Source organism: Pelophylax lessonae (genome assembly GCF_965119305.1).
Source record: "Pelophylax lessonae genome assembly, chromosome: 1".
Classification (NCBI taxonomy): domain Eukaryota; kingdom Metazoa; phylum Chordata; class Amphibia; order Anura; family Ranidae; genus Pelophylax; species Pelophylax lessonae.
Window position 1 is genome coordinate 36,702,902 of NC_138768.1, and position 13,315 is coordinate 36,716,216.

At 45.9% G+C, this 13,315-nt stretch overlaps 1 protein-coding gene across 1 annotated transcript in view; it reads left to right on the forward strand.

Annotated features, from left to right (window-relative positions):
• The window catches only part of KIAA1328, a 350,490-nt gene that overhangs the window by 146,370 nt on the left and 190,805 nt on the right, over positions 1–13,315 (forward strand). Inside the window, exon 6 of the mRNA XM_082274183.1 lies at positions 8,729–8,848. Coding sequence (XP_082130309.1) covers positions 8,729–8,848 — 120 coding nt within the window. The remainder of the gene's footprint in view (positions 1–8,728; positions 8,849–13,315) is intronic.

Consider the following 13,315-nt stretch of genomic DNA (forward strand, 5'->3'; position numbering starts at 1 on the left):
GTCACTCGCACTGGGATGGCAGTGAACGAGCGGGGGCAGGAGCGCGCCTCCGGCGGCGCACGCTCTCCCCCTATTGGCTCGCGGGCGAGTGACGTACCCATACGGCACTTTGCCCAGGGGGGGCTGACCGACGCAGTATATGTACTTGCGGCGGTCGGCAAGTGGTTAAGCGTTGCGCTATATAAATCCTGTATAATAATAATTGCACTGTGTAACTGTTTTTATGTCAAGCAGGTTTACACCTTCTTATTGGGGCTCACAAAAGGGGAGAAATGGGACTTTGTGATACTCCAGTGTCAAAAAAATAAACAATCTTAATCACGTATTTATTGAGAATATCAATAAAATAGCCCCATAAAGCCTTGGGAACATTGGGCTACATACACCGTATCACAAATTGAAGATAAAAAATGTTATATCATAACATTTTATCACTGATGCCGATGGAGGAATGGAGTGAAAACACGATGATGTCCTTTACACCTATCCAGAGTCCCGACACGTTTCGTCCAATTAGGTCTTCCTCAGGGGGGTGGCAGTCCTAAAGGATCAGTAGGACATACATATAGGTCAGTATGGAAAACAGAAAATAGCCACAAGTATAATTTATTTATCAAACAATCATGTAAAGATAATAAGGAAAAATACTGTTTGCTGTAACTACCGATAAAGTTTTAGCTGGAGTTAGATGTACCGGCAGTTTTAGATATACTAACAAATTGAAGTCAAAGAGCCCCCCAGGCTGACAATGCTGCTGTCCAAAAATGCCCCCGTGCCCCTTCACCCAGGGCGGGGGCACTCTAATACCCGAGGTGTGTTACTGGCCGGAACACCAGATGAAAACAGAGGGGGAAAACAAAAGACTAAAATAGAAAACTAATGCAGCCACCACATCGAAGGATTGGTAAGCCACAATATGACATTTTTGGTTTTGGATTTTTAATACCACTTTAAACGTGCCTAACCAGTACCTTGAAAAATCTACCTTTTGTGGTCTGGAATTCCTCCTGAAAAAGAAGTGTACTTCCTGGTATGTGAATGTGCCTAGGCACTTCTGTGTTTACAGGCTCTTATGCCTCGTACACACGCATCGATAGTTGGCCGACCGATCGGCCGTCTTTTGTCCGGTGTTGTTGTGTTGGTTGAAATGTGCTCTAGACTGCACACGAATTTTCTCGGCCAACAAAAAACAACTTCAGAAGTGATGTCATGTGATGGTTTACTTTCCGTGTGTTCTTTCTTGTCTGAGCATGCCCAGTCTTGCTAATCAGATTTTTGTCTGCCGAAAACTGTACTGACTGACGGAAAATCGGTCGTTCTGTTGACGGCCAACAAAAATGTTATAGCGTGCACACCAGATTTTGTTTGGCCGAAAAGTCGGAGTCGGTTGTCGAAAGCATCATACTAACAAGCCGAAAATCGGCCGATCGGACGTTGGCCGAAAATTCACGGCCAACTATCGATGCGTGTGTACGAGGCTTTAGCTGCTTGTCTGTAGTGTGAGATCTAAGGCACTGCTGCCTCTGAAGAGACCTGGAGTGAGATCTAGTGATATCATTACAGTTCTCCTTGCTGGAGGCTCTGACATGAGAAAGCAAAGCCCTGCCAAGATGGCAGCCTTCACACAGAGAGACAGTGCAAAGCATGGTGGGTAAATACTTGGTTTATCTTGATGCTGTTTATTGGCGAGGACGAGTATTGATACTTTGCGGTGCGATTTGCATCATTGCTAGAAAAATTGGTGCAAATCACACTGCAAAGAGTTGCATGCCATTTGAACAGGAATGCAGTTCGATTCGTGTCCAAATCGCATGCGATTTCTCCACCGCTCGTGTGTGTGCATAGAAAGGGAAAAGCTCCATTTAGTGGGCAGTTTATTAAAAATGTTAGAACTCACATTAAGTACCTATCTGCCCGAATTCAAAATGTGCAGTGTCCCCGTCTGCTGATGATAGAAAATCATGGCCGCTGGAGGTGCTTACAGAAGTTCTGGGACCCCGTGGGTATAGGGCAGAAGTGATGTTGACTTGGGGGCGGACCGCCTCTAAATATCCTCAGCCCTGTGAGCACCTCCAGGGGCCCTGATTTGCTATCATCCGCTGGACGGGGACACTCCTATAAAGATTTAGCATGTGGCCAGATATGTACTGTGAGTTCTAACATTTTAATAAACTGCCCACTAGATGGCGATGTTCCCCATTCTATATACACATAGGAGCGCTGGGGGAAATTGCATGTCATTCTTTACAGTGCAGTTTGCGCCCGTTCATTGTGTGTTGACGCAAATCGCACCGCAAAGTTTTGGTATTGGGAGCATTTGTGCCAGTACCACTCACGCAAATGCTTTGTATCTGTTCATCCCTAGTAAGTACTAATGGGGGTAGAGATCAGCTGCAGAGAGACCACAGGCAATACTGGCGCTTTCTCTTTTTTGTGTGCAGCTGCCAATGTTCAGTTGCTCTAGAAGGCCTGCAGAAACGCTATTAGCCGCTTGCCCACCACAGATTTACTGCGGCAGGCTGGTTCGACTGCGCCAACTGATGTAGGGCTATGTCGGCTCCCGGGAGCGGTCCTGGGGGCACCCCCCCCACCACTAGGCAGCAGGGATGCCAATGCACAGGACCGGGCACCCGCGATCGCTCCCGCAGAGAGAGGACGGCAGGTCAGCTGTTGTAAACACAGCCGACCGTACTTCTCTCCGAAATGATCACAGAGCACCTGTGACCCTCCTATATAGGATCTCAGGTTTCTATGATCATTTCACAAGCCACGCCCCCACATTTAGAAAACACTCCCCCCAGGCTCACAATTAACCCTTTGATCACCCATCCACTTCCCTGCCAGTGTCATTATTACAGTAACAGTGCATATTTTTAGCACTGATTACTGCAGTAATGTCACTGGTCCCCCCCAAAAGTGTCAAAAATTGTCAGGTGTCCGATCTGTCCGCCGCAATATCGCAGTCCCGCTAAAAATTGCTGATCACCGCCATTACTAGTAAAAAAATAAATAAAAATGACATAAATCTTTCCCCTAGTTTGTAGACGCGATAACTTTTGCGCAAACCAATCAAAATACACCTATTGCAATTTTTTTTATTTTATTTTTTTTACCAAAGATATGTAGCAGAATACAAATTGGCCTAAAAGGATAAAAAAAATTGATTTTTAATTTTTTTTGGGAATGTTCTATAGCAGAATGTAAAAAAGTATATATTTTTTTTTTTCAAAATTGTCGCTATTTTTTGGTTTATATCGCAAAAAATAAAAATCGCACAGGGGATCAAATACCACCAAAAGAAAGCTCTTTTCTCTGTCGCTCATTGACAGACGCAGTCGTCTTGATTAATATCAAATAGGGTTATGCTGCCCTATTTGATATTAATCAAGAAGACTGCGTCTGTCAATTAGCTTAAGAGAAAAGGATTTTACGGTAAGATCTTACAAAGATCCATTTTTTGTGGGGGGAAAAAAGGACATCAATGGTATTTGGGTACAGCGTCCCCACAGCCGCGCAATTGTCCGTTAAAGTAACAAAGTAACAAAAAATAGCCTGGTCATTAAGGCTACATTCACACCTGAGCGTAGCGTTTTTTTACAGCGATTTTTGTGCAGGCGTTTTTAGATTGAATAGAGACCAATGGAAAACGCCTGTAATCTGCCCAAAAAGAAGCGCATGTACTTTTTTGAGCGTTGGGCGTTTTGCTCACAGCGTCAAAACGCTCAGATGTGAACAGGGGCCATTGAAATGAATAGGATTTGTCTTGTTGGGCGTTTTGAGAGCTGATCCTAGAGCAGAAAAACTCCCCAAAAACGCCCCAAAACGCCTACATGTGAACGGAGCCTAAGGGGGCAAATCCTTTCCGGTCCAGGACTGGTTAAAAGGCTTTAGGGCTCGTTCAGACCTGCAGTGGCCTTTGAAGAGTGATCCACATTTGGATCTCTTTTCAGTAGGACATTTGACAGGCAGTGAGGAAGAGTTTTATCTCTTCCTCACTGCTTGATTTAACCCTGTAACTGTGGGGTGGTTGCAGCACGGTCGCTAAAGACTCGCATGGGTCGTGTTTGGCGGTGGTAACGCCTGCTGAATGCAACATGACTGTTTGTTTTTTTAATTTTTTTTTTTTTTTTTTTCAGCCGTGAATCAGCATGCATGCAGCCCCAGCCTTTGAAGTGTGATCCACATTTGGATCTCTTTTCAGTAGGACATTTGACAGGCGGTGAGGAAGAGTTATATCACCACCTCACTGCCTGATTTAACCCTATAACTGTGGGGTGGTTGCAGCCGCGAAGCCGCATGCATACAGCCCTAAATGGCTACATATTCGTATTCAGGTCAGCAGCCAGGAGGTGGTAAAACCGTGGTTGTAGCGCCCTCCATGGCCGCTTGTGTGAATGAACCCTTAGAGTGGGTGCCTTCGTAGCTCTCCATCGCCACCTACTGGCATCGGTCAAAGGACTGATTGCACAATGGCTGGGCAGGACACAGGCGCTGGGCACCTGTAGGGTGGCTGCAGCTGGACCCAGATGTGTGCCGGACATCAGCAGCTGGACATGGAACCGTGGCGGCGGCTGTAGACAAACACAGGCCGGCCGCATTACCAGGAAATGGGCGCACGGTACCAGCTGCAGCGAGATAAAACGCAATCTCTGTAGATCTAAGTGGATAACGATCTCTCAGCCCAGCATAAGCAGCAGCTGCTGTGTATAGATTGCTCTGTTTACAGGTCCAGACTACTGCAGGCCTTCCAGCTGCTAAAATACACCCCATTGTTCTCCATCAAAACGTTCTTCCACTTTCTCCTTCATCTCCAAACCCCCGAGATGTTTTGCATACATCATCGCGTAAGTGATGAAAGCCGCTTTTGAAGCGTAATTCTCACATTAAAATCAATTCTTTGTTGTTCATTTTTTTTTTTTTCCTTATTTTTCCCCCAAACCGACTCCTCCAGTTCGCCTTATTCGGCTCATGCTGAACTCTGGCCACTAGAGGGCGCGTTTGATTCAGCGTGCCTCTCGGTGGAATTGTCCACTCGCTGTCTGTACAGATGCACATATGGCTGAAAATTATCTTTTTTATAGTTACAATTATGAGCAATTGGAGGAAATGACAGCTGAATTACGCCGCGTTCATTTTATTTGTTTTACTTTTTTTTTTTTTTACATTCTAAATTTGTTGCAAACGCAAACATGAAATTAAGGAGAGCGCCGCGAAAAAGCAGCTCTCACCTTAGAGGTTTTCTCGCCGGGGGGGACGCAGGCAATACAGCGCAGCATGCTGTTTGCCTCCATGTAGCTGCCCTGTCATTTTATTCCACCTGTCAGATTGGTGGGATGTGAAGAGCCCCCTGCGTGGGCTCTGCTTCCATCGGTTTATCTGTTTACTCTCAAAGCAGACCTGGTATAAAAAAAATCGAACACGCTCATAAATATCATAATCTACATCGCTGGCTTGGCTTTGGAAAGTAAAACGTGGAAAAAATTGGTATGTTTTTGTAGAAAGAAGCTGGCTCCGGACACTGCATGTGTTCCTGCCATTTAAAACAGAACACACTAGGCAGGAGAGCACAGCATGGTCAGTTTTCTAGCTATACTGGGAACTCTGTCTGCTGTAAACACTAATGCGATGCAATTATGGCAAGCGCACTGCATTTTGCAATCTGTTTCTGGGTATCATTCATGGAGCATGAAGCCCCCGTTGACATTGTGCCGATTTGCGATGCGATTTGTCGAATCGCATGTCAAATCGGAGCCTATTGCCGGCAACGACACCGGTTCTCACTGAGGGCGGGTTTAAAATCATGCAGCTAAACACGCCGATTTCAAACTCGCAAACTGTCAGTGTGACTTCAGGGCTGATTTGACAGACATCAGTACGGGTTCATGCACAGATGTCTATTGAAAAAGCTCTGAAGTCGACAAAAGTAGTGCAGAAACGAATTTTGGGAATCGGTTCGGCGCCGCAAAGTCAGGGTTGCATCAATTCCGACAGTGACGTTGCCGGCAATAGGCTCTGATTTGGCATACGATTTGACATGTCAAATCTGCCCGATGTTAACGGGGGGTTAATGTTCCATGAACGACACCCCGAAACAGATCGCAAAATGCAGTGAGCTGGACAGAATTGCATCGTATGAGTGTTCACACCCATGTGATGCGATTTTGTTGCGGGGTAAAAAAGGGTCCACGTTTGCACCAAAATGTTGTAGGACCCTTTTTTCCCCCGCACCTAAATCTTATCGCATGGGTGTGAATAACCATGCAAAGGAATTCTGGCAGGCATTGAACAACGGAGGCGGAGGCGGACGCGGAGACTGAGGCGGACGCGGAGACTGAGGCGGACGCGGAGACTGAGGCGGACGCGGAGACTGAGGCGGACCTAGGCGAACACGGAGACCTAGGCGAACACGGAGACCTAGGAGAACACGCTGGGGAGACATAGGAGAACACGCTGGGGAGACATAGGAGAACACGCTGGGGAGTTTACTGGCTGCAGAAAAAAAAATGGCCGCTGTAAAAATGTCCCGTGTGTGAGGACTAAATGTTGTCCTCCCTGGTTCCTCATTTCTCTGTCCATCCACAGGATTATTACATTTTTTTATAACCTTTTAGATCCTGTGATGTCGTCATTAGGTCTCTGTGCTTCTATGCAATGCAGGCAGATCATGTCTGGTGGGAGGGGCCATCAGGGTGCTGTACATAGCTTCCTAAAAAACATTGCAGCACCCCGTCTCAGTACTCCTCCCAAAGTCCTCATTTAATCCATGGGCTGGTTCTTGGGCAATGTTATGCAAATATCAAAATGCCTTGATGTGTGGATGTCATTCTGGAGGTGTTCTAGGAAAATAGACAAAATTCAAGCCACATATGGTGTGCACAAGGTGATGGCGGCGTCCTTCTGGAAAGAGAAGTAGATAGAGGCGCAGTGAGGTAGAAAAGACATCAGTCCATCCAGTTCATAGTTACATAGTTAGTCAGGTTGAAAAAAGACACAAGTCCATCTGGCTCAACCAATAAACAACAAAAGAAAACCCATCCATACAATCCCATATACTCAATCCTATACCCGCAGTTGATCCAGAGGAAGGCAAAAAAAAAAAAACCATGTGTGTGTGTTTACAATTAACCGTACATTGTATACCCCTGTATGTTGTGGTCTTTAAGGTGCCCATCTAATAGTTTTTTTTAAACTATGGATGCTCCCTGCTGATACCATTGCTAGTGGAAGAGAATTCCACATCCTTACCGCTCTGACAGTAAAGAACCCTTTATGCAGTTTAAGGTTAAACTGCTTCTCTTCTAATTTTAGTGAGTGGCCACGTGTCTTATTGTATTTCCTTTCACTGAAAAGTTTGTTCCTTATGCTAGAGTCGCCAGTACAATATTTGTACATTGATATCATATCCCCCCTCAATCGTCTCTTCTCCAGAGAGAATAGGTTCAGTGCTTGTAGTCTTTCCTCATAGCTGATGTCCTCCATTCCCCTAATTATCTTTGTTGCCCTTCTCTGGACTCTCTCCAGTTCCAGCACATCCTTCCTGAGGACCGGTGCCCAGAACTGGACAGCATACTCCAGATGTGGCCGGACCAGAGTCTTGTAGAGTGGGAGAATAATCTCTTTATTTCTGGAGTGAATTCCCTTTTTTATTCATCCCAGTATTGTATTGGCTTTGCTTGCAGCGGCTTGGCATTTCATTCCATTGCTGAGCTTGTTGTCTACCAGTACCCCCAGGTCCTTTTCCATCTTAGATGCCCCCAGAGGTTCTCCCCCTAGCAAGTAGCTTGCTTTCATATTTCTGGCACCCAAGTGCATTACTTTTACACTTTTCAACATTAAACCTCATCTGCCATGTAGTTGCCCACCCCGTTATTTTGTTCAGGTCCGCTTGTAAGCTTTCCACATCCTGCATAGAAGATCTTGCCTTGCATAGCTTTAGTATCATCCGCAAATACGATTGTGCTGGTCATCCCCCCCCCCTAGATTGTTTATGAATAAATTAAACAGGATTGGACCCAGGACAGAACCTTGGGGACCCCACACTTTCCACACCCGCCCAATCAGAGTACTCCCCATTTATCCCCACCTCCTGGACTCTCCCATGGAGCCAGTTCTCTATCCAGGTACTCACCTTATGGTCCATACCTACCTTCCTTAGTTTGTACAGTAAGCGTTTGTGTGGAACTGTATCAAATGCCTTTGCAAAGTCCAGATACACCACATCCACAGGCTTACCTTTATTTAGATGGCAGCTCACTTCTTCATAGAAGGTTAATAAATTGGTCTGGCAAGAACCATTCTTCATGAATCCATGCTGATTACGACAATCATTTTCATTACTATAATCTTGTATATAGTCACTTATCATCCCCTCCAGTAGCTTGCAGACTATTGATGTTAGGCTGACCAGGCTGTAGTTCCCAGGGATATATCTCAGCTCCTTTTTTATTGGTGCCACGTTGGCTTTTCTCCAATCAGCTGGTACCATTCCCGTCAGTAGACTGTCCTTAAAAATGAGGAGCAATGGTCAGTGGGAGTACTGTGATACCTGTGAGAGATAAATACCTGCAAGTGTTCCACTGACACATTCCTGAGCATGTATAGACTCTATACCTGATGACGGGTCCACTTTAGGAATGTTGCGTTGTGTATATCTGCCTAGATTATTGTTGTGGGCCGAATGTTAACCTTATTTCAGAAATTTCCTTAACTGTTCCTTCCACCTCTCCAGCAGCAGTACCGGGAGTGCCAGGAGATGCTGAGCCTTTACCAGAAGTACCTGTCCGAGCAGCAGGACAAGCTGAGCCGTTCTCTGACTGACCTTGGAGCCGGGAGCGCCCCTTCCCATCAGGTGAGGTCTTCTACCTCCAGCTCTGATCCAGCTCCCCCCCTCCCAGCATGTCACACAGGCCTGCGGGTCGTGTAAGCGGCGCGGAATCTCTGAAGTACTCAGCAGGGCAGCGGGGAGCCGAGCGTGGCTTCCTAATGAAGAGCAATTAGCACACTGTATATTTCCTAATACAGTAGAAAGGACATTTTAATGGTCGAATCAATTATGCAAATCATCTCGCCTCTGCGGAGGTGCAGATAATGTGTGTTGGATGTAGAGAGCGGTCCATACCAATGTGCAAAGAGTAGGATTCCAGCACATAGAAAGTCAGCGCCAGCGCTTTATTGGATTTTATTCCGTTCTTTAACCACTTTACCACCGGAGGATTTTGCTGTCTTACGTCTGGGCCACTTTTTGCGATTCGGCACCGTGCAACTTTAACTGACAATTGCGCGGTCATGCAATGCCGTACCCAAACGAAATTGACGTCCTTTTTTCCCACAAACAGAGCTTTATTTTGGTGGTATTTGATCACCTGTGCGATTTTTACTTTTTGCGCTATAAACAAAAAAGAGCGACAATTTTGAAAAAATATTTTTCACATTTTTTTATATGAAATCCCCCCCCCCCCCCAAAAAAAATGTAAAAATCTAAATTTTTTATCATTTTAGGCCAATTTGTTTTCTGCTACCTATGTTTGGTAAAAAAAATCACAATAAGCGTATTTTGATTGGTTTGCGCAAAAGTTATTGCGTTTACTAACTAAGGGAAAGATTTTTGGTGTTTTTTTTGTTTTTTTTTTAACGAGTAATGGCGGCGATCTGCGATTTTTTTTTTTTTTTTTTTTTTTTTTTTTTTTTTTTTGTGGGACTGTGACATTGCGGCGGACAGATCGGACCCTTGACTGACATTTTTGACACTTTTGGGGGTACCAGTGACATTACTACAGTAATCAGTGCTATACATATGCACTGTTACTGTAAAAATGACACTGGCAGGGAAGGGGTTAATTTTATTGGAGAGGGAGGGGTTAATGTATGCCTGGTGCTTACTAACGTGTGTGGGGGGAGGTAACTGAGTGACACAGGGACAGATCGCATGTTCAGCTATGCTGAACCCTGCAATCTGTCACTGTTTGTCACTATGGAGATCCGCCCGCTTTGTTTACACAAGCGGGCGGATCTCCAGACTCGATTCCCCGACGATCGGGGAAGAGCAACGGTGATCACCGCTGCTCCTCCCCTGGCCCGACTCCCGCTGTGACTGAATACAGTGGGAGCGAGCGCCGCCGAGAAAAGGGAATGTCTGGCAACATAGGTCTACGTCGCCAGGCGTTATCGAGCCACTTTGCCGCAGTAGAGCTCTAGTGAGCAGTGCGGAAGTGGTTAAAGCTGAACTCCGGGCAAACGGCTAGATACAAGGATGAAATACATACACTATATTACCAAAAGTATTGGGACGCCTGCCTTTACACGCACATGAGCTTTATTGGCATCCCAGTCTTAGTCCGTAGGGTTCAATATTGAGTTGGCCAACTCTTCTGGGAAGGCTGTCCACAAGGTTTAGGAGTGTGTCTATGGGAATGTTTGACCATTCTTCCAGAAGTGCATTTGTGAGGTCAGGCACTGATGGGGATGAGAAGGTCTGGCTCGCAGTCTCTGCTCTAATTCATCCCAAAGGTGTTCTTTCTTGTTGAGGTCAAGACTCTGTGCAGGCCAGTCAAGTTCTCCCACCCCAAACTCGCTCATCCATGCCTTTATGGACCTTGCTCATACAATTGTTCTTTGTGCTGCTTGTCCCTTGCCCAGTATGCGCTCTGCTTAAAGGGACTGCAAGATGCTAACACCAAGTCAAATTCAGCTATTTATGTAGCTGCTTGCACTAAATATTTTATACAGGGCTTTTTTTCTTGGAGAATAGGTGCAGGAACTCACCCCTTCTGAGTCACCCATTGTCTCTACCCACTACCCACCTCTGAGCATTGTCCCTTGGTTCCGACCCCCTACCCATCTCCCACGCACAGCAGCAAAATAGCTCACCCAGAAACAAAAGATCCCCCCCAGCAGCATTAGACCCCCTCCAGTAGTAACAACCACTCTCCCAGCAACCCGTATCAATAGATAAGCCAACAATATACCTCTACCTCAACAGGAGAGCCCTACAAACAACAAAAGATCCCCCCAGAAACAATAGATCCCCCAGCAGCAACAATAGACCCTCACACAATACCAGATCCCTGCCAGTAACAATAGATCCCCAAGCAGCCAGCATCAAGAGACCCTCCAACACACCCCACACCACCTGCTATTACATACATTCAGTGCTGGAGGTGCCGGACCTGCGTTCCACTGTGTTCCTGCTTAAAAAAAGCCCTGATTTTATATATTAAAGTGTCCGTAAGCCATCACATATACCCAGTGAAGCAACGGGCCTTAGGTGATACACAGAGATGAAATAAATGCATACATTGTATACATACATAAATACATATGTTGTATCTGTTTATCTGCAGTCTTCTCTTTTCTACATCCCTTCAAAGTGCTGAATTTATAAAGCTTGTCTGAACTTTCAGAAAACGGGGTGAGGAGCTGAAATTACACTCTGCAGAGCTCAGTTAGGAGAGCTCTGAGCGCTCATTGGAGTGAAGAGACAAACCCCCCTTTACACAGCACACAGGAACAGAGATGAGGCTGTGTGTCAGCTGGAGGTCCCTCTCTTGTCACCTTTCTTTTACATTTTTACGGGCCTTCCGTCATCATACGTCAGTTTAACCACTTACCGACCGCCGCCCGACTATATACGGCCCCTCCCAGGCAAAAGTGACGTACCAGTACGTCATTAGCCTGGGAGCGCCCCCGCTCGTAACCGACGAAGCCGGCGCGTGTGACCGGCGGACCCGATGTCCGACGGTCACTCGCGATCGTCGGGTAGAGAGGGAGAAAAGCAGGCGGCTAATGTAAACAAAGCCACCTGTCATTCTCCCCTGTGTAAAAGCACAGATCACTCGGTCCTGCTATGTAGGACCGTTGATCTGTGCTATTACACACACAGCCACATCCAATGACAGTTAGAAACACGCCCCTAGGGACACACTTAACCCCTCCCTCTCCAATAAAGTTAACCCCTTCCCTCCCAGTGTCATTTTTACAGTAACAGTGCATATGTATAGCACTGATTACTGTAGAAATGTCACTGGTACCCCCAAAAGTGTCAAAAATATGTCAGTCAAGGGTCCGATCTGTCCGCTGCAGTGTCGCAGTACCGCAAAAATAAATCGCAGATCGCCGCCATTACTCGTTAAAAAAAAAAAAAAAAAAAACAACAAAAATCTTTCCCTTAGTTAGTAAACGCGATAACTTTTGCGTAAACCAATCAAAATACGCTTATTGTGATTTTTTTTACCAAACATATGTAGCAGAAAACTAATTGGCCAAAAATTAAAAAAATTTTTAGATTTTTACATTTTTTTGGGGGAATAAAAAATGTGAAAAATATTGTTATTTTTGCAAAATTGTCTCTCTTTTTTTGTTTATAGCGCATGATCAAAAAATCGCACAGGTGATCAAATACCACCAAAAGAAAGCTCTGTGGGGAAAAGGACGTCCGATTCGTTTAGGTACAGCGTCGCACGACCGCGTAATTGTCCGTTAAAGTCATGCAGTGCCGAATCGCAAAATACCCTCTGGTCAGGAAGGGGGTAAAATCTTCCAGGGCTTAAGTGGTTATTAAGAGGGGCTGTTCCCTCTTGAGGGTCTTTTTTGGGGGGCTCCTGTGACCTGGTTAGGGCTCTTGTGTTTTAGCCTTGGGTTATTTTCCCCACTCCTCGTTTCCCTTTTGGCACAGCTTTTGGACATCTCTATAGTCCTGATTAATGGAGCGCTGTGTCAGTCGATGAACGAAACAGAAAATGGGATTTTTGTACGCACCGTTAAATATATTTCTCTGAGTTTGACGGATGCAGCACCCACCCCTCTAAGGAGTTTTGATACTTATAATACTGCTTGCTACTAAACTGAATACCAATAGCAGAGTAGGGGGTTCTATACTAGCTGAGGATGGCCCATGGGTGTAGCAAAGTTTTTTTTTTTTTTTTTCTGCCTAGTACTACTGCAGAAGGTGATTTAACCCTATAATCATGATTAACCACTTGCCGACTGCCGCACGACTATTTACGTCAGCAGTCAGCCCCTTACAGGCAGAGCGACGTAGGGGTACGTCGCTAGCCTGTAAGGGTTTTGGGAGCGAGCGTGCGCCGCCGGATGCACGCTCCCGCTCGGTCACGACCCCCCCGCGTGTGTGCCGGCGGACCCCATGTCCGCCGGGCACTCGCGATCGTCCATGACAGCGGGAGAAAGGCAGGCGGCTAATGTAAACAAAGCCGCCTGTCAGTTCTCCCTGTGTAAGAATGGTGATCAAACGGTTCGACTATGTAGGACCGTTGATCTCTGTTCTTACACACACAGCCACAGCCAATCACAGTTAGAAACA